The 22,315-nt window shown below is 42.6% G+C and overlaps 1 protein-coding gene across 4 annotated transcripts in view; it reads left to right on the forward strand.

Annotated features, from left to right (window-relative positions):
• Window positions 1-536: 536 nt before the first annotated feature.
• TRIM36 (tripartite motif containing 36) overlaps window positions 537-22,315 on the forward strand; it is a 42,252-nt gene continuing 20,473 nt past the window's right edge. The window contains exons 1-2 of one of the 4 annotated variants that reach the window (XM_067569356.1): window positions 537-914; window positions 17,507-17,744. In XM_067569356.1, the coding sequence (XP_067425457.1) occupies window positions 852-914; window positions 17,507-17,744 (301 nt within the window). In that variant the 5' untranslated portion in view covers window positions 537-851. Of the gene's footprint in view, window positions 915-15,714; window positions 15,945-17,506; window positions 17,745-22,315 lie in introns of those variants that run through there. The other 3 variants (XM_067569357.1, XM_067569359.1, XM_067569358.1) reach the window with 3 other exon arrangements.

Consider the following 22,315-nt stretch of genomic DNA (forward strand, 5'->3'; position numbering starts at 1 on the left):
GTAACACAGGTAATAAATTGATTTTTAACCTGACAGAGCCATTTAAAAATAAACAGTTAAGGAATATCTTTTGAATCTTCAGTCTGCTGTTGCATATGACTCTTCCACAGATGCTCCCAAAATCTCATAGCCCATTATCATTTTTTTAAAATTAACTACTCCCCCTTTTCCCAGCTATACCGTGCTTGATCTAAAAAACAATCCATACATTCGTAGCGTCATTAATTATACAGGCTTCATAGGCTGATTTTGATGCCCCTGCATTTGGTGGACTGAATGCCAGGTGCGGTGGCATGTTTCAAATTTTTTTGCTAACTCACTCTCTCCTTTCTTTTGTTTACTAACCTAAAAATGGACTGACTGTTCCTGGGAAGAAGGCCTAGAAGACATTCTGAAAGTTCCAAACAAATAAAAAGGCTGCTTGAATAAATCAGATCTGAAGACTAAATTAGACACATTAGGCTCTAGCCATTGACTGGCTCCCAGCTTTTTGTTGTTCCCAGCTGACGAGATGGGCCGGGTGGGGGAAGGAGAAAACCGTCTCTTTAGGCGGAGCTTGAATGTCCCGAGCTCGAGTTCATCTAATGAAATTTTCACAGCAGACAGCCTCTCACGTTTTTTCCGTTAGCTCATCTTCTCCTTGCCCCTATCACAAAGAGAATCAATGAAGACAGCGCCGCTGCTCGTCTCTTTCTTCCTTAATAGCAGGCACATGAGGCAGGGCTGGCGCTTGTTTCTCTCTTTGGCAAAACTCCGGCAAAGACCAGCGGCCATAAGTCAATGTGCTTGAAACTCCTTTGCCCTGAGGAGTTTGCTTCCTCGTTTGTATTTGTTTGCACAGCTCGCGGATCATGTGTGAGTCAGATGAGGGGAGTGAGTTTGGCTACATAATGAAGTTGATAGACAAAGGCAAGGTAAGGAAAAATGGGACCCAGAACAATTCCTGGGAAGACGATCTCGGGTAATTACCCTCCTGTTGGACCCTGGGAAGCCGCAGCTTGTAGCTGAGGCGGGTAGTGCCCGGTGACAGCTCTGCTTTCTAGAGGTAAACCGAGCTGAGGGTGCGCAGTCCGGATACAGGTAGGGCTGCGGTTAGACTCGTCCTCTCCGCCCTAGGTTTGCCTTGGCTCGCTGCAGCAACGGTGTGCTAGGATGATTTGCCGTCACCGGGCGCGCTGGTGCCAAATCCCGGGTTAGATCAAACTCGAGCAGCTGAGTTACTCCGGGGGAGGGGGGCGGTCCGGGCTTGCGTGGAAGGACCGCTCTGTAGTCGGAGTAAATTCGGAGCGCGACGCCAGCGTGAAAGTGACGGGATGCAGGGTCCGAGCGCTAGTCGATCGGCCGTGGGCAGGGCAGGGCAGGGCAGGGCAGCCCTCCCTCTTACCGGCCAGTGACAACAGGGGCTCAAGCTAATGAGGTGTTCGTGCGATCCGGTTGCCTTTCCCCTCCCGGACTTGTTCACACCTAGTGAGCAGCTGAAGTGGCGCCATGCAGTCGGTTGACGCGGGTGTGCGAGCGCCTCCCGCTGCCGGGGCCCGGCCAGCTGGTGTCTTCTCCGGGCTGCGTCAGCTCCGGCAGCGCTTCCCCCTGCGCCGCGCCCGCTCCGAGCTCGGCTGCGAGCCCGTGGACACGAGCGAGCCCCAGGCTCGGAGCACGCGGGGGCGGGGGCGGGGCTCCGGGCAGCGCGCGGCGGGTGACCCGCCTGCTCAGCAGCGCGCGGCGGATGCAGGGTCTGCACCGCGGCTGGTGCCACCCTCGCTGAGGCGGGGGAATGGGGATTCCGGGGCCGACGTCTGTCCGACGGTGGGGTTGGAACGTGCCGCTGATCAGCCCCGATTCCGCGAGGCCAGAGAGGGCTGCAGGCCACGCTCGGGCAGCAGGAAAGGGAGGAGCGGTTCCCTCAGAGCTGCGGTCACCGGCCCAGTGGCGGAGAGTGGCGCTGACCCGCCCTCTCGGAGGCCATCAGCATCGAGCCCACGCTCTAGATGGCGCAGGAGTGAGCGACACACGTGGTTTCCCAAATGATCAAGCGAGCTCAAAAGGTTTCTGAGTCTTGCTCGCTATTCTCCTTATTTAGTCCTTTAAGGGGTGATACGTTAGGTCTGCAAAGAGGTATACATGCAGGCTTAACTTTTTAAACCTGGTTCGTCCCTTTGGACTCAATGGCCATGTCTACACTGGGGGGGAAGGTATGTTTTTAATGCGTGTCCAAATTCTAGTGTAGATGTGGCAAGCTGTTCTTTTTTCCTGGGTGAGAGTAAATCCTAGATTCCTCACTAATGTTCACCTCATCTAGCTAATGTGTGAAACCACAACTTGCCTTGTCTATGCTAAGAGATTAACATGCATTAAACAACACTTTCCCGTCACATAACTGTGACCTATGAGGGCATTCACATGCTTAGAGTTAAACATGTGCATAAGTCTTTGCAAGACCAGGCTCTACCTCATTAGTAACACAATGAATTATTTGGTCCCTGAGGGCTGGTCTGCACTAGATAATTAGATCGACCCAGCTATGTTGCTCAGGGGTGTGAAAAATACACATCCCTGAGCAGCATTGTTAAACTAACCGAAATCCTTGTGTAGACAGCACTAGGTTGAATTCCTCTGTTGATGGAGCTACTGCCTGCCGGGGAAGTGGATTACCCCTGCTGGACAACGCCTCCATTCAGCATACTAAAGCCCTAGAGTGGCACAGCGATTGCATTTTAGGTGTGGACAGAGCCCTAGGCTTTTATCTGGACTATTCAAAATTCTAATATTGGCTTGATCATTCACTTACAGTGGTGTGTGCCGTATATGATCCTAGATAAAATGTGAAAGTGTCAGGGATGTTCTCATTGCAACATTTTGGAGGAAGGGGCACTAAAATCGGTGAATTCTTTTCTGAAGCAGAAGGTTGCTAAAGATCTGTGTGGAAGAATAGTCTGTGTAATGATTATAGCAGGGGGCTGGGAGTTGGGCCGCTTGAATTCTATCCTTAGCTGTGTCATTGATTCACTATGTGATCTGATCTCAGGCAACTCTCTTCACTCATCTGTGGAACTGACATATTTCACAGGCCTATTCAGAGGCTTGCTTAATGTTGTTATAAAGCACACTGAGATCTTCAGATGAAAAATCCTGAGACATATTATTGAATGTGGAGCAGGGTTGAAAGAAAGCATTTTTACCACTGTATAGCCTGTCCATAACATAACTTCTGCCTAGTGCCAACTTGTGGCAAAGTGTGTGCTAATGTTGACACAAAGAATGGCAGTGTGGTTTTTGTTTAAGTCCACAATTGGTGTGGTTATGGGAAATGCTGTAGTGGAAAGATTGTCATGTAGCAGGAAATGATTCATAACTTGCAAATATGGCTTGGGGGAAATGGCAGTGTCTGCATCTTCTAAAACTTAAAAAAAAACAAACAAACCCAAAACAGACCCCTCTTTGTATATGGTTAACTGCTGATATCCTTGCATTACCCTTACGTCCAGCTTGCTTTCCCCAAAAGCCTATGTCATAATTTGTGATAGTTTTAGCAATCTGAAATACACCCAGTACTTTAAACTGTGAAGGGGATGATTTTAGGCACTCTCTCTTTTTCTATTTCTATTCTTAAGGAGTATTCAACTCTTTGTATGTACACAAAAGTGTTTCAGTCATCTTCATGATATTTTTCTCCCCGTTTCTCATTATAAACAACTGTAACTTGAAAATAATGGCTGTAATTATAAATGTTTGGAAAGAGGGGGTGAAGAAATTTTCCTGCATCTGATGCAGTTTTCTGTTTCTCTGTCTAGTACTTATAAGCCCTGCTGAGGGGAATTTGTACCTGGTACCCTGTGGCTCCATAAAGATAATTCTGAAGATAAGTGTTTGCCTGTCGTGGATCAGATTGCTCTAAAGAATATGCATAATAAAAATTGTTTCCAAGGGAAAGAATCCTTTCCTACTCTTGGTGAAAAGTTCCAGAGGGGTAGCCGTGTTAGTCTGTATGCAGCAAAAATAACAAGAGTCCTGTAGCACTTTAAAGACTAACAAATTTAATTTCTGCAGGCATAAGCTTTCGTGGGCAGCAACCCACCTTGTCAGATGCAAGAAATAGAAATCAGTATACACACACCCATTCATCCATCCATCCATCTATCCATCGGTAAGGAACAACAATGGGGAGGGTAGGTGTTAACAAACTCCATTCAGTTAGAGTAGATGAGGCCTATTCACAACCATTGATTAGAAGGTGAGAATGTGTGAACAGTGACAATTACTTCTTGTAATGAGATAACCATTCCAAGTCCCTATTCAGACTCAGTTTGATTGTGTCAAGTTTGCATATGTGTTCCAGTTCTGCAGTCTCTCGCTGAAGTCTGTTTTTGAAGTTTTTTTTTGTAGAAGTATGGCAACTTTCAAGTCAGCTACAGAGTGTCCTGAGAGATTGAAGTGCTCTCCGACTGGTTTATGGATGTTACCATTTTTTATGTCTGATTTGTGTCCATTTATTCTTTTGTGTAGTGACAGTCCGGTTTGGCCAATGTACATGGCAGAGGGGCATTGCTGGCACATGATGGCATATATAACATTAGTAGATGTGCAGGTGAATTAGCTCCTTATGGTGTGGCTGATGTGGTTAGGACCTGTGATGGTGTCACTAGAGTCGATGTGCGGGCAGAGCTGGCAACGGGGTTTGTTTCAGGGATAGGTTCCTGGGTTAGTGTTCTTGTTGTATGGTGTACGGTTGCTGGTGAGTATTTGTTTCAGGTTGGGGGGCTGTCTGTAAGCAAGGATAGGTCTGCCTCCCATGACTTGAGCGCGTGAAGGATCATCAGCTAGGATAGGTTGTAGATCCTTAATGATGTGTTGGAGAGATTTTAGCTGGGGGCTGTAGGTGATGGCCAGTGGGGTTCCGTTGTTTTCTTTGTTGGGTCTCTCCTGTAGTAGGTGACTTCTGGGTACCCGTCTGGTTCTGTCAATTTGTTTCTTCACCTCTCCAGGTGGGAATTGTAGTTAAGAATATTTTATGGCGATTCTATAGGTGTTTGCCTCTGTCTGAGGGATTGGAGCAAATCCGGTTGTATCTTAGGGCTTGGCTGTAGACACTGGATCATGTAATGTATCCAGGGTGGAAGCTGGAGGCATGAAGATATATATTGCAGTCAGTTGGTTTTCGGTATAGGGTAGTATTAATGTGACCATCCTTTATTTGTATTGTAGTGTCCAGGAAGTGGATTTCTTGTGTGGATTGGTCCAGGCTGAGGTTGATAGTGGGGTGGAAATTATTGAAATCCCGGTAGAATTCTTCGAGGGACTCTTTCCTGTGGATCCAGATGATGAAAATGTCATCAATGTAGCATAGGTAAAGGAGAGGTGCTTGGGGACGAGTTGTCCTGTAAGGGTTTTATTTCCACCCCCTCCTCCATAAATGGTGGTTCTATACTGGTAACTGGTGCCAAATTGTCCTGTTACATCTATGAAACAACATGTACTTCAGTGGGGTAGCATAGGGTTGAATGTCAATATAGAGCTTGCCCCTAATTTCGCAAAGAGCCATTCTGCTCTGCATTCCTTATAAACCCCATCTCCCACTTGACCTAAATGAAGGTTGGGGTTCATGAAGAATGCAAGATGGGGACCTTTTTCTGCATCCTTTGACTTTTCGCTTTACAGGCTTTTCTGTGGCAATCACCACAATATCTGGGAACCTCACAATATGCCTGTAAGGTAGGGAGGCTAAGCATTCTCATTTAACAGCAGAGGAACTGAGGCATAAAGAAACTGGTTGATCTTCCTCCAGATCTCCTCCAGACCATCCTTCCTTGCTGACATCTGTCTTGTCTTCAGAAAACATGATATGCTAATGATATCAATTCTCCTTTGTGCAACTCTCCATTATATGTAATACCACTTAGCAACAGCCACATATGAACATATTTAATAAAATAAATCTCCTCCTCCCAGCCCATTCACAACATTATCTTGCATTTAGAGATCAGTTTTGTTCTTATTTGGAATGGATCTTGGAATTAACATGACTGGTTCTCTAGCAGTGCAACTTAAATGTTTAACGCCATGTGATGTAAAAATATATTTGTGTAAAGGCATAACTGATGTCAGTGCAGCTCTGGAAATCGTGTTTAACTGCAGCAGGGCAGCACTAATGTTGTTTTGCATAGCTCTATAAGAGGAGACTACTATAAATCAATGAGAATGGAAGTGATATTTTAGCTTATCCATGACTATATTTAACTGTAGATTTTGTTGTTAAAATAAGGGGCACAACACACACAACACCTTGGTCAGTTCCCCAGGCTCTTCTCTTCACTCAATTCACTTCACCTTTTTTTTTTTGTGTGTGTTTCCTTATTTTTATCTGACTCTCCAGACAGCCTGTGATTCCTAAAGAGCAGCTTTAAAAATATTGCCTCAGACAAAACACTGTACATAGAGTGCTTTTAAAAACAAACCAAACCCCCTAATTAGAACATGAGAGCTTTTAAACATTATTTTAAAAGGCATTTAGAAGTCAGGAAACTCATAATTCAGGATCTAACCTAAACTCAGCCTCTGTTTTGTATCCCTGTCTATGATCCATTCCTGAATAGTGACTATATGTACGTTGATAACTATCTTATGGTGCAGCTCCTGCTTAATTTTAGGAGAGGATACTGTTAAAGATCTATACAGTGGTACAAAAACTGAGCTGTGTGAGGAACTGAAAAGAGGAAGTATAGCAGGGTTTATTAGCAACCAGATAGCCCAAGCTCCAGGCTGAGTCAGAACTTTAAAGCGCTGTCTTATACAACTATTTTTAGTGTGTCATGCCAGCCTTCCTAACCCAAGTCTGTTGACTCAAGCTGGGAGGCTCCCTCCAAAATCCTGTGTAGCCATACTAACTCACTTGACTTGAACAGGAGTTAAAGGTGTGTGTGACAGGTATATAAAGACATCAGATGTTTCTTGCTATCAATGGGTGAGTGTTTGGGTTGGTGGTCCATACATTTTGAGGGTCAGTGCTTTATTTTAGTAGAAGTTTATATTATTTTTTAAAACAACATCCAAAGATGTAATAGTCACTTCCCAGAAGGATTCTGTCCTGTTGTGAAGAATTTACAGGAGCTGAGGACATGAATGAGGGGAAGGGAAGACAAAACATAGGGAGAAGTTAGTGGGACTAGAAAAGCACTGATAATCCCATTATTGGGTATCTGTCGTTTGCTGATCATGCACATTTTATGTCTGGTTTTATATAAGCTCAGAATTAAAGATGGTTGCTAAACCTTAGTTATGAATTTCCTGACTTTCTAAAGTATGTATTTTAAAACGAATGTCCCAGACTTCAAAATGCTTTTGAAATAACTACAGTGTTCGAAGTGTCATTACTTTGCAGTCCTAATGAAGTGTCTTTTGGGCTGGATGTTTTCTGAATTTTTTTTAAGTCGAGGTATTTTCACTGTCTCTCTTACCTTTGTTTGGCAAGTGAGTACTCGTCAAGCTTCAGGTGCAGGTGTGCAGAAAAGCAGCAGACCGGGCAGGTCTGAAGCTCTCATCCATCTGATCTGTTGCGTGCTACTGCTCCCTGGATCACTAGGCACAATAAAGCCGGAGGGCGGCTGCTGCTCCCTGCATTGCCCTTGATGTGAAGCAGGATGTTACAGGTTTGGAGCGGAAAAGATGTGCTTAACGTCTCTTTGTTCTGCCAAGTAGCGGCAGCATACCAGCTGCGGTCCCTTCCTCATAGATGAAGAGAATCATAACGTCCTGGCAGTTTAGCAAGCGGAGACCTTAGCAACTGTTCAGGTTCCATGGGCCTATCTCTGCACCAGTTGTGACTAACCTTGAACCTCTGCAGTCCAGCTGAGGAAGTTTATAAATCAGCCTAGCAGAGTTTGTAAGACCAAAAACGGTGCAGGTCCTGTAGAGGAGATTGAATGGCCAGACCCAAAGACTGTTTAGAGCAGGGGTGTCAAACATATGGCCCGCGGGCCCCATCCAGCCCGTGAACCTTTTTGATCCGGCCCGCGTCCAGCCAGTTTTTTTGAGACGTGCTGCGGCCCAAAGTGAGGGCATTGGCACTTAGGGATTTCTCTGCCTACGCATTGCCAGTTTAAGAGTCCCTGAAATGTCTTAAAGTGTCGATGCCGGCCGCAGAGAAATCCCTTAAAGTGGGAATGCACTCAGTCCAGCAACACGGTCCCCTGCGAAATCCTGCCACCGAAAAGTGCTGATGCTGCGCCGCTGAAAAGGGGAAGATGGCCCGAATTTTTCAGCAGAGGGTATTGCATGGCCCCTGTGAAGTTCAGTTTATGAGAATTTGGTCCGTCACCACCAGCGAGTTTGACACCCCTGGTTTAGAGCCTATAAATGGCTTAGTACCCTGAGAGCCATAAAAATCGAATCCTTCTCTGGCCAGGTCTACAATATGGTGCCATAGCTATGTCCGCATAACCTCTAAGTCTAGACACAACCTACAGTGATGAAAGAAATTGCTGTAGGAACCCCACCTCCCCAAGCAATGGTAGCATTTTTCCATTGGCCTAGCTGCATCTACACCATCGGTTAAGTTGGCATAGCTACACCACTCACGCATGTGTTTTTTTTTTTTTTGAACCCTGGGTACCGTAGCTATGTTTATCTAAGTTTCAAGTGCAACCCAGTCCTCTGATTCTGTAGATCTCACAAGTGATTTTTCCACCTTGTATTTAGAAAGCCGGCAGTTGTGGGTAATGGGTGAAGCTGATGGCTGTCAGTGGTTGGCTGGATATGTTCATCAGAAATCTACTGTTGCCTTTACATTTATTTTTAATTTTTGCAGTGCCTCATTAAAAACAAGGTCCTTGCCCTGATGAGCATGCAAACTAAATTCAGCATGATACAACAAGTGAGGGTCGTAAACAGATAAAATGGGGGACTGGAAAGAAAGGCAGGGATGACTCAGTAACACTTGAACCATTTTGATGGTGGTTAATTTTTTTAAAAGATTGTCTATCCTCCAACTCACTAGCCATTGTCTCCATGGCACTGAATGTGTCCAGTGAGGCAGCTTGGTAGATGCACTCAGGGGCATGCTCTACGTGTGAGGGACAGTATGGAAACCACAAGGTGTTTGAATCTCATGTGCAGTGCAGCGAGAGGAGCAGTGAAATAACTCAAAGGTGAGTCAGTGGGTGCAACGGTCGAAGCAAAGAGCAAAATAAATGACTTTGGTAGCTATATTTTGGATGGAAGGGAGTGGGGAGATGTTAATATAAAAAACAATTGAGGGACTTGTTTAGTCACAAAACCAAACTACAAAACACAGCTATTGTGAAAACCCTTTGAATGGGTGTGTTAGAATCCAATAAAAATAAAGTCATGCATAATGGGAATGCCAGGCACTCTGGCTATACCTCCATGTGGTGAGGGACCAGGAGCACATAGTGTAGCCAACTGTATACTGTCTTTATGTTGCACAGCGACTCTCAATCCCCTGCTACTCCCATTAGGATTGCTTTACAGTTCTTGATGAGTTTTCTGACTAACTTATTTAATGGAGCTTCCTTTCCCCTGCCCCTTCCTTTTTCTTCCCAGTGATGCAACGGTATGAACAAAAATGGTGCAGGGGAAACAGCACTGAGAATGCAGTAGTTCTGGATTCAGAGGATGTCAAAAAGCTAGTAAATAGGTGTTGGGAGGGACTAGAGGGGAGGAGTTAAAGGGAGAACATGTGCTTCTCCTTCCCAGATCTACTAGCTGGAGCCCAGGCCTCACAGACCTTTTAATCTATGCAGCATCTTAATAGGCTGGGGAGATCAGGCTAATTAAAACCCTGCTCTCAAAGTACCCTGAAGCCAAAGTAAATAGACACAAACAAGTTAATACTTTGTTTGTTCAATCCTCTAATACATCATTAGTCACTCAAAGTCCTGACAATAACAATAGTTGACCCTACAATGCAAGGTTGATCTATGATAGCAAAATTAACCATTGTTTGCAATAGGTGTTGGCAAGGGGTGCATCTGAAGTGGTGCTGGAGGATCAACTGCAGCCAAGGCCAAGCCCTGTTTAGTACTATTTCCGAGATGGTGGCAGTGACGAACAGGTTTTGTTCTTGGCTGCAGTTGATAGCTGACCATATTCCGCACCAATTCAGTCATGTCTGCTGTTAGCAATGGGTACTCTTGCTAGTGCAACCAAAACGGGGTGATACTTTCAAAGACTAATTCTTTCAAAGCTCTGATGGAAAATGCCTGTAGCATTACCCACACGCTCTAGGGCACTCCACCTTTACCCTTCCATGGGCTCAAGGGGTAACCTGATTTTAGGAACCCCTATCCTTTCCTTGTTCCTAGGGATTTGGGTGAAAGGGACCTACCCTTACACCAGAAGCCCCAGGAACTGGGTAATCTGCAGGTTTGCAGGGCGTTTTACCAGTAAAAGAGCTTTACTCAGTGATATTCTTAACCTCTAGTTATTAACAGTTACCAAAACAGAATACACATGCTGAGCATTTTATGCTTACCACTCCCAATAAAGCAGACAAACTTTTCCTGATGGTCAATCAGGATCAAGTCATCCAGGGCTCCAGCATCTCTGTGATTTGGTTGGCAGGGTGTTGAGGTCTGGCAGTGCAGATCTTGGGCTGTGTCTTGGGGCTAAGTTCTAAAGAACTTCCTTTTGGACCCCAGTTATATATAGCTAAAACTGAGTCCTATTTAGCTATATCTTAACCTATCATTATAAATTAAAGTACTACAAAACAGTATTTTTCACCAATCCTAGCCCATTACAAAACACTTCTTTAACCAATCACATTCCACCACCTTAGTTGATCTAAATCTTGCAAAATTAGTTATGCAACAGACAGAAACAATTAAAGACTCAAACAGACCATACAGATAAACAATAGAGAAGTGTGGACCATCAAGGCAAAACAATAGAAGTATAGATTTCACAATCACAACTGTTGCTAAGTGGTTTCTTGCCAGACTGAGTGATATCAAAGTTTTCTTTAAAGATCTTAAGATCTGTTTCTTTTTCTGGTGATGATGGGTACCATTAAGACAGGAGCACCTTCTTAACAGTATTATTTTTAAATTGCATTGTTTTGGTGTAATTTAGATGGAATGTGAGGATGTGACTCTCCGCTTCTTAGCTCATGGCTGCTGCTGCCCTAATGGGGCTGCTGCTTCTTAGCCAAAGAAAAAGGCCTCAGACCTTACAACAGAATTAAGGAATTCTGAAATGTAAAGGATAATGCAGTTATTCATAAACTATCAAATTAAGTCTTAATTCATGGTTTATTATCCTCTTGGAAGCTCGATGATGACACATTTTCTCACTAACCTGTTTTTCCTTCCTTGTTTGTGCCGTGGGTTATTGCTGTATTTGAGTTTTGGGCAACTGGCATTTTCAGTCAAAAAAGCATATAAAAATTAGTAACAATGTCAATTCAGTAGCTTTAAGTACATCATTCTGGATTTTTTTAGGAGGATGGGTTACAAAGCGAACTTGAAATAAAATGATTGTATTTATCTTTAAACCATATTCCCCTTTGTTTAGAATGTAAACTTTCCTTTGCAATGCTGCAAATGCAAAAACATCAGCGCTGTGTTCGCCATTTCCAGCAAATGTAATTTACCACCAGTAAAATTTCACTGCTTAAGCTTAGTAATTGAAGTGCAAAAGTAAACGATGAAAAGCAAATTACTCTTTAAAATATTTTGGTATTAATGAATCATCTGAAAGTGGTATTAGTAACATCATTAAATAATTTAGGGGGAATAAATACCTGATTATCTTGATTGTGCTCTTTTAAATTGACTTTACTTTGTTTGTATAACATGTAGGTCAAATTTAGGGCCATAACTCAATCTGTTTAATTAACTAAACCTCTTTCCATTGTGTGAATTAAGGACACTGTATGTCTTAACTTTGCATTTCCTAGCTGATGTGTTTTTTTTTTTTTTTCCACAAGCTTAACTCTACAGGACCGCAGATGGTATTGTTTCTGTCCTCCCCCAATATCTAAAGAAGATAATCTATATTATGTAGGGATTTAATTTTTTTTTCCTGTTAGGGATGTGGGTGGAGAGGATGTTTTCTTCATATTTTCAAATGGAAGCATGTTGGAAAAGGGGGAAGATGAGACAAACCCCTGGGTTCTTCAGCTATTTTTCTATCCAACTGCAATTAAAGAAAAGAAGTCCTGGCCTCTTCCTCCCTGCTTTTCTAAAATTATAATCTTCTCTTTCCAATGCCTGGATACCATACATTTTATGCTCGTTGGGGCAAGAACCATGCATCTTTTTTTTTTTTTTTTTTTGGTGACTGGAGAACAACATTCTCAACACTCAGACACTCAACACCTTAATATTTGTACAGCACTTGAAAGTTTAAGTTTTAAACACCCTGAGATCTTGTCTGCACTACACTTTTTTGGGAAATCTCCTACCAGTGTTAGTCTCAGTGAGCATAGGTGAAAACAGGGCTGGGCATCTTTACCACAGTTGTCCAAGCTGCTCTAAGCAAGATGAGCTGCCACATCCCCCGATCTATCCTAATACTGCAGTGGTGGGATACTTCCCAAAATAATCTAGCATGGACACGGCCTGAGGCAATAATCTTATCCCATTATCTAAATAAGAATTAGGACCTTGCCTATACCAGAAAAGTGACCTAGTTTAAGTTTATTTTTAAAAAATCAGTCTAGTTAAACTGGTGCAATCCATAATGAAGATGCACATAAATCAGGTTTAATTTTACCTTGTATTAATTGAGCTACTGATTTAAGCTAAATTGATACAAGGGTCAAATTGGATTGTGTCTCTACTTTAGACTTTTGCACTGGTTTAAGTAACTCAGTGTAAACATTAATTTAGTTTAAACTGATGCACTTTTCTAGTATTCAGAAGGCCTTACCAGCAGTTAAGTGCTTTACCCAATACCACAGAGGGAATTGGTAGCAGAGATCTGATTAGAATTTGGGAATTGCTGACTTCTTCCAATTTTGGGCACAATCAATTTAATGTGTTCTTCTTCCTTCCGCCTTCATTTCACTCCCTTTTTGTTTGGCCCTCTTCCCTGTCTGGGAAAATCTTGAAAACTTTCACTCGCAGGCTTCCAGTTGAGAAGAGGTACCCTGCAGTGCTCTTTTAGATTATTATAAAATGAGATGGTTCCACAAACTTCTGAGTTCTTGCTGTGCTATTTTCTCAGCACAGTACTCCGACTCAGTCTGGAGCGAGACCACAGAAGGCCCATCCTGCTCTTGCTACACTGACAGGAGCAAGATAGTGTTTCTGCATCAATGTCACAATTCTTGGTTTCATCCTACTGTCAGTATAGGCATCACTGTTCTGTGATTAGTTTACAACAAAGACGTACATTGACCATAGAACAGTGATAGAATTCTCAGTTTCATCCTACACAGTCTTATCTAACTACTTTTGAGATGTACGATGACTACTAGAAAGCTTACCTATTTCTCTCTCCCCGTCCTCCCCCCTCCCCCCCAATAGCATAGTATACCATTTTCTTGGTGAGAAAATGCTCTTTGTCTCCAATGCAGATAGAGCCTCAATGCTATGTGGGTTTTTTTGTTTTTGTTTACTGCACCCCATCACTGTAATATCTGAGCCCACTTTGTGGTAATTAGATTGACAATAACAAAGTCTTTCACAGAGTGACTCCTCTTCCTTTTGGGGTCCTTGAAATCTGTGCTTGGAGTGGCGTTCTGTTTTTTTCAGGGGAAGGAATGGACAGGGAGAGAAATTAGGAGAGAATAGTTGTTGTGAATGTCATTTTGGTTATGTTGGGAAAATGTGATCAAAGAGGAAGGTGACTGCAGTTTCCTAAAGATGGTCAGACTGGATTCTTCTAATCTCTTAATTTTACTCCGCAGCTGGATACCTTTTGACAAAGATCTTGTTTACATTAAGGAATTTTACACAAATGGAAGCATGAGTGTAATTTTACTGATGCAAATCCCTCATGTAGGCATGCTGCACTGACACAGTGGAGCTTATTTTGATGGGTTTGGTTTGGTATGTTAAAGGATCAAGCTGCACCAGTGTAAGCACTGCTTTACACCAGTGCAGCCTGTTTATGGTGCAAACCTTTATGGTGTAGCTACATCAATATTTTTAGACTGGTGCAAATGTATTTAATATAGACAGGGTTTATGGGCTAGTTTGCATGGGGAAGCTATTCCTGTATAAGGTAGAGTGTGACTATAAAGTGTAAAGCACTGTAGCTATTCCAGAATAGCTCTCTGTGTGGACATTCTTATGCTGTAAGTGATACAGGGAGGTAATCCAGTCAATTTCCCACGTAGACAAGTTCCGCCTCTCGTCTCTCCCACTCATGCTTTTTTCTTGGTTTTGTGATCTGCATTGTCCCAGAGAAGTGCTGCTGTCTTGATGGTTCATAAATAGAGATGGTGGATAAAAACTTTCAAAAGTGCATAAATCCCATTTTCAAGGGTGAGAATGATGTTTAAGTCCCTAAATCCAGATTTTAAAAGTGATTTAGGCATTTTTGAAAGTGTTACCTGTGTACTCTAATGCAGCTGGGATCTGATGGATTCCTGGCTCTAAAGATTGATAGTGCATTGGAGGTACTGGAGCACAGGCTTGATGTGCTCCTGGGCTGGCACCATAAATCATTCAAGCAGTGAGCAGTTGCATTTTGCACCAGCTGGAGCCTTTGCAACTTTGGTGAATCTGCAAGACTGCTACCACCACCTGGCCAATTTGGCAATGAAAACACAAACTGTCTTAAAACCTAAATGGGAGATGTTTACTTTATTTCCTGGTGACATATAAGTAGCGTTAAGGGTTTTCTGACTGTGTGCACAGTCAGATTTAGGTACTCTATGTTAATGTCTAAATAGTCAATATTGTGATTAACTGAGTGACATTTCAAGTTTGTATTGCTGTATTTTTCAAATACATAACCCTTCCCCCACCTCCACTGAAAACAGTCAAGAGTACACTGAGAAGTTGGGATCTTCAAGTATGACTGTCCTGCTCCATGCTACCTCTTCCACTGCGTTTCCCCCCCCCCCCCTTATAAAAGTTTTTTTTTTTTTTTTTTTGTTTTTTTTACTACAGCAAAACCAAGAAGACATTAGCTATGATCAAGTCCACTGCCAAGTCTCTCATTTACTGAGGAAGGAGGAGGAAAATCCTTCACCCAGGATGGATTTTAAGGGAAGCCTGTCTATGTTTAGTCTCCTGCTGGACGGGGGAAGCCTTTGCTATGGCAAAGGCCTTGTCCACCCCAGGCAGCTGTTCTGGTTTACACTGGCAAACCCGTGGAATCAAAGTGGTGTAAAAGGCAGCTCCTCTTTTGGTTTAGCTTAAGTCTAGGGGGAATCTTCTTAAACAAATCCCCAGTCTGCCACTCTTCACCCCAAAGGCGTGGCCACGCGGGGGGATTACCTAAATTGGTTTAAAAACCACTTTAAATTAAACTGGTGCAATTGTTTCACACCCTCCTCCCCCTTAGTCTTTCTGCGGAGCCTTGGTGTGTGGAGGGAGGGGGGGTTGCCCTCTGTGAGTGATTCTCCCTCTGGTCGGTGTCACCGTGCGGGGGCCGCTCCCTGCTGGACAGCGCCAGCCAGGCCCGCCCCCCGCTCTCCGCGATCAGCTCCCCCCGCCGCGGCGCTGCCCTTTGCCCTTCTCTCGGCGCGCCGGGCCGGCTGGGGGCGCTTTGGCCGGGGGCCCCGCTCCGTCCTCCCGGCTCACAAAGGTGCCAGGTGCCGCCCCGCCCTCCATTGTGCGGTGGGCGCAGTTGCCCGGCCGCTCCGCCCCGCCCCGGCCAGCCGGCAGCTGCTGCACGGTCCGGGAGCCTGCCTCCGCCTGCCCCGCTCACAGTCAGCCGCTCTCCGCTTGCAGCCGGCGCCGCCGCCAGGAGAGCCCAGCCCAGCCCGCCCGCGCCCCGGCGGCTCCGGGATGGAGGGCGATCGGCTGGAGCCCGCTGTGAGTGATGGGGGCGCCGGGGGTCCTGCGGCCGTGGCTGCCGGCTCGGGGGCGCGTTGGCTGGGTGGGGGCGGGCGCTGCCCGGTCCCGGGGCGCTCTGAAGGCGGGCGGCGATCCGTGGGCGCCCCAAACTTCCTGCCTCTAACGCGGCCGCCGGGCAGCTCTGGCCCCGTGGCCCGCAGGCAGCCCGGGCCCGGCCGTGAGTCACCGCACCCAGCCCGACAGCTGCAGGCGGGGGTGGCGCTCCCTGCCTCCCTCGGGTGCTCGGAGCCCGGGCGCGTTGGATTGCGGCAGCCGTTCTGCACACTCATCCTGCTGCAAGGATTCTCCGCCCGGACACTGGCCCGAGGAGCGCTGGAGCTGTCAGGGCTGCCCTTCCTCGCTCCCCTCTGAGCTGACAGACTGTCAGCAGCCCTGCCTGCGAGAGCACCCGCCAGCGATCCCGGGGGGGGGGGGCGTGGAAGGAGAAGCCTTTGTTTTGGGGGACCGAAGAAAGGTCGCCCATTACTCACTGATTGTTTAGCAGCAGAGCTCCCACTTTCCCCCCCCACTCTACCAAACCAAACCCAGTTCACAAAGCACTATTCCTCGGGCGATGCGGAGCGTTTCTCCTCATGCATTCAACCAGGCTGTAATTTACTTTGACTGGACTGTAATTGGGACAGGAATCTTCCCCCCCCCCCTCCCATTCCCCTTAGAGTACAAGAAAGCACATTGTTTCTTCCCGATTGTTAGGAAGAAGGGTAAACCAAACTATTGAATGCACGCGAGAGAAAAGCGAGCTTAAGTTGATGTGGGAGGAATCGTTTATCCAGAGCTACTTATTGAGTACTTAAATCTTTCTTGTGGAAATTTTTTTGTAACCAAATACACTGAAATAAATGGAACAATGCAGTTGATTAAGTTGTGTATGGTAAAATGATACCCTCAGGTAGTTAAAACATAAATACATAGCTTTTATTTATTTTTAAAAGAGCCCTATATGAAACCTCATATGTATGTTTTCTGGACTGTTACATTTTTTCATTTATTTTTTAAAATGTCATTCACAGCTCTATTGCAGATTATTGTGCAAGGCAGGAGAAGTAGAAATAAAACTCGAGTTGAAATTGACTTTAGACAGTTCCACTTTTGCTTAATATATTAACTGTTTGCACTTCACTCTCTTTGGATAATAAACACAGTATAAGTGGTGAAAGAAATCAGATTCAAGCCTTTATATTTTAATCTGTGGTGTTAGTAATGTAGATAGGGAATCTGGTTTTACAAAGTTTTTGATCCTTTTTAGAAGATGAACTGCAAAACCAAAATAAAAGACTGTTATGGTTAATTTAAAAAAAAAAAAACCTGCTTGTTTTTATAGTAAACATATCTGTTTTTGACTCCTATTTTTGCTCGAGGACCAGCTATGCAAGTCTTATCTATATTGTGCTTATATTTTTGGAACCACTTTCTTTTTCTGATATAAATGCAGTTTTGAATGTTTGTATATAACGTGAGTCGTCTTGGCTCAGATTCTGATCTTTTCTTTCTTTTGCTTTCCTCCTCATGCTCTTTTCAAGATTACCATTAAGAATATTGAACGAGAGCTCATCTGCCCATCATGCAAGGAGTTATTTACCCATCCACTGATCCTTCCTTGTCAGCACAGTATCTGTCACAAATGCGTAAAAGAAATTCTCTTCTTAACACTTGAAGACTCTTTCACAGATGTAGGCTCTGAATCCTCCAATCAAAGTAGCCCTCGTATTCGAATTCATTCTCCTAGTTTGGATAGAATTGACAGGGTTAGTAGATCAGGTATGTATCAGAATTTTGTGTGTACTTTGTGATTTTCATGTAGAAGACTGACTTGATATGAATGGTCTTTTCCTTAGTAAAGGTGTCATCTCAATACTTTTAAGTGTTGAATGCTGTCACATGAATAACTTCAGAATGGTTTAGTTTTCGGTCTTAGTTTACAACATACAAAAAATTGGCCGTGGAAATGTTCTGTTATAAAGTTGGGTTACTCTAAGGGGCTTATATAAAAATAGTTTTTTAAATACAGTATCCTGTAAATTGGTTCATAGCTATTATTTTTCTGATAAGTTACTGTAGTTAACATGCCTGTTTAATGTGACATAATCTTCTGTATCTTTAGAGCAGTTCCAGAGGGGTGGCCATGTTAGTCTGTATACAGCAAAAACAATGAGAGTTCTGTGGCACTTTAAAGACTAACAAATTTAATTTTTGTAGGCATAAGCTTTCGTGAGACTCAGCTCACTTTGTCAGATGCAGAGGTAGAATGATACAGTAAATAGGAAACATAGATATACAAGTGCATAGAGAACAATGGGGGAGGTGGATGAAAGCCGAATACTTAAGGGCAAATGACAGTCATTGAGTAGGAGGTGAGAATGGGTGAGCAAAGTAATTACCTCTTGTAATGAGAGAGCCATTCCAAATCTCTGTTTAAACCCAGTTTGAATGTGTCAAGTTTGCAGATCATTTCTAACTCAGCAGTTTCTCTTTGAAGTCTGTTTTTGGAGGTTTTTTTGGAGAAGTACGGCGACTTTCAGGTCAGTGACAGGGTGCCCTGGGAGATTAACGTGTTCTCCCACTGGTTTATGGATGTTATTTTTTATGTCTGATTTGTGTCCATTTATCCTTTTGTGTAGTGATAGTCCAGTTTGACCAATGTACATGGCAGAGGGGCATTGCTAGCACATGATGGCATATATAACATTAATGGACGTACAGGTGAATGAGCCCTTTATGGTGTGGCTGATGTGGTTAGGACCAGTGATGTTGTCACTAGAGTCGATGTGTGGGCAGAGCTGACAATGGGGTTTGTTGCAGGGATAGGTTCCTGGGTTGGACTTTTTGTAGGGTGTATGGTTGCTGGTGAGTATTTGCTTCAGGTTGGGGGGCTGTCTGTAAGCTTACTGCCTGAGCAAGAGATGGATCATCTGCTAGGACAGGTTGTAGATCTTTAATGATGTGTTTGGAGAGATTTTAGTTGGGAACTGTAGGTGATGACCAGTGGGGTTCTGTTGTTTTCTTTGTTGGATCTGTCCTGTAGTAGTTGACTTCTGGGTACTCGTCTGGCTCTGTCAATTTGTTTCTTTACTTCTAAAGGTGGGTATTGTAGTTTTAGGAATGTTTCATAGAGATCCTGTAGGTGTTTGTCTCTGTCTGAGGGATTGGAGCAAATCCGGTTGTATCTTAAGGCTTAGCTTTCACCCTGGACACATTACACGATCCATTGTCTACAGCCATCTTCATACGTATCTTCATGCCTCCAGCTTTCACCCTCGATGTTAAGTGAAAGAGACACACCTTATTTCTGTAAACGTGTGTAAGTGTAAAAAATACTCTATGTAACATTTAAGAAAAAATTCTAAAGGCTTGGCTGCATTTGGTGGTACTTTGGAATAGCTATAGCTCTGGAATAACTGAGTGGACACTCTTATTTTTGGAATAAGTGTGCCTTGTTCTGAATTAATTTAATCCACTTCCAAAGTGGGTTCCCTTTAAATTCACACTCTACAATCTTAATTGAACCCCTTTGTGCATCTGCACTATGGTACTGTCTGTAATTACATGATCACATACTATATTATCCATAAGATGCCTCATTCAGTGCACAGGATGAACAGTGCTCATTGAATGGGTAGCTATTCAGTATCTTCCATGTTGAAAAGTTCCATGTTAAATTTCTGTAGGCATAAGCTTTTGTGGGTTCTGGGTTACAGCCCACGAAAGCTTATGCCTACAGAAATTAAATTTGTTAGTCTTTAATGTGCTACAGAACTCTTGTTGTTTTTGCTATTCAGTATGTAACACTATTTACCACATGCCATCCAAACCCTGCACTGAACACAGAATTATTAATTTCCTCTTGAGCATTTCTGTGGGACTCTCATCATATGATCGTCTTTACAGACATCTTAGTTATTTACAAATATTAATTAACTATTACCGCACCTCTGAGGTGGGATGGTATTTTCAGGTCTCATATGTAAAATGAGGATGAAGTACAGAGATTGCATTTTTGCCAAAATTGTAAACAAATGACAAGTTATTTAGGCTGCCCAGTTTGAGACATCTAGGGCCCAATTTTTCAGAGTATTTTGCATTTTGTACCAATTTGTATGTTCAGAACAAAGCTCCCTTTGACTTTGTGATGCTCCCAAGGGTAGCCCAAAAGCATGAGTACCAACCCTGGGGCAGATTTAAAAAATCAGGGCACAAACTCTAAATTGGTTCAGAGTTCTAAACTTCGATTTCACCAACCAACTGCACCATGTGCAAACTCTTCAGGCACATTAACAGCTTTAAACAGAGTTACAGATAGTCCTTGGTTACTTGGTTTGTCTTGTCACCCAAGTGAGTGCATTTATGCGATAGGTGGCTCTTACGACCAAGAATCACAGCAATATTCAGGTTACTTTCAGTCCCAAAGAACCAGTCACTTACCCCAGGTCAATTGTGCTGTAGATCTCACACCAAGGATAATGCTTGTAGCCAATCCTGTAATAAACTATATGAAGATTTATTAACCTACCAACAAATTTCACCATGCATACACAAAGCAACGTAAAAACATTTTCATCAATATAATCAAAATTTACAGATAGGCAAAGTAAGAAAAATACTTCTTGAGAACTTACTAAAGTTTTACATAAGGCTATTTGTATATTTTGACATATGATGTTGATATGTTGTGTGTTTAAAGCTTTACATTTTAACTTTTTTGAATCTCCACATCTACTGTCTTTATAATCTGATCCCACCCCATAATTTCCTGTAACTGTGAAAATTTAAATCAATAAAAATGCTCAGTAATAAACATTGCTATCTGTTGAGATTATAAAAAAATCAAATTTTGCCAAACCTATATATATGGCATAGTATTGATTAATAAATAATCAATTAGTTTAAACTACTTCCCATTAAAATTAATGTCTTGGCCTTTTAACTCTTTAAGTACCAAAAACAAATTGGTCTACATTATGGAGCTAGTATCTGTACAACTTGCTTTTTACAAATGCAATTTGTTATAATAATACCAACAATATCTGAAATTGGTAAATGTTTTATCCTTTAATTTAAATATACATAAATGTTTACTTAAAAAAATTCTGGGTCTTAATTATTTGCTATCAAAATTTCCATTATAAACCACCCCTATTTTCATTAAACTAAATTATCAAATTCTCCAATCTATAAAATTAAGTATAATGTCATTATACTACAAAAATCATATACAGTGTTTAGGTCCCAGAGCTATGTAAATGATGAATGATTCAGAAAAACAGTAAAAGAGAGCTTGATTTTTCTTTCTCCCCCATTTATGCATTATAACTGTGTAGTGTATATTAGGAAAATAAACAATATTTCATTTCTGCGATACAATACTTTGACTGCAGTGGGGAAGAAAACAGTTGCTGCTTTCTTTTGTAAACCAGTGGTGAATCTATTCTTTCAGTTTCTAAAAACAGCTTTCTGTTCATTCACAGCCTCACAGCGGAGGTCTTTTGGGTGGAGAGGTAGAAATGCTTCACTTTTTGTGTGGTTGTAGATAGTGTAGCATTTAGATCTTAATTTAAATATTATTGGTTAGCATATAGTACTTGTAGATATCAGTGTCCATTAGCTAAACTTTTGAGGACTTGACCAAAATTATGGAAGACTTTTATCTGAAAAACATTTAATTTTGTTCTGCAAATGATCTAAAGGTCAACTGGATTAAAACCCATAGAATATTTTTCTTGTTGGGGTTTCTTTTAATTTCTGTAGTTTCGCCATTCAAAAATGTCTGTCTACTGTTTTTGTTTTTCTAAGGAATCATATTTCCTAAGAGACTACATAACTAAGCTCCAATAAAACTGACTATAGTTTTGCTTCCAGTTATATCTAATTAATATATTGATCCTCTACATACTATAAAGCATGGTCAGTTATGATGCTTTCTTTAAAGGGATAATAATTTTTAATCCATCACAAGGAAGAGTGAATAACTAAACACTTTTAAAGGTGTCTTAAATGTAATAAATAACTACTAAAGGGGAAGCTGCAATCTTGCCAGTCTGATAAGGTAGTTTTGGGACCCAGGAAATGAATCTCGGCATGAGGAAAGCAGCAGACTTCAAAAAGTTGGTATACCAATATCAGGTGGTGTGTGTCGTGTGTGTATTAGAAGAATTTTGGTTACAACTTTTTCAAAGATTCAAATATTATTCCTGGCACTTCCAAAATGTTGAGTAGAATTAATGCTGGGAAGTAGTAGTGAAATAGTAGCTTTTCTTATAATATGCCAACACTCATCATAGTTACAGGGACACCGAAACATGGACAAGTACTTTATATAATTATGAAAATTCACA

Source organism: Emydura macquarii, unplaced genomic scaffold (genome assembly GCF_026122565.2).
Source record: "Emydura macquarii macquarii isolate MOO-44397 ecotype Brisbane River unplaced genomic scaffold, CSIRO-AGI_Emac_v2 contig_2897, whole genome shotgun sequence".
Classification (NCBI taxonomy): domain Eukaryota; kingdom Metazoa; phylum Chordata; order Testudines; family Chelidae; genus Emydura; species Emydura macquarii.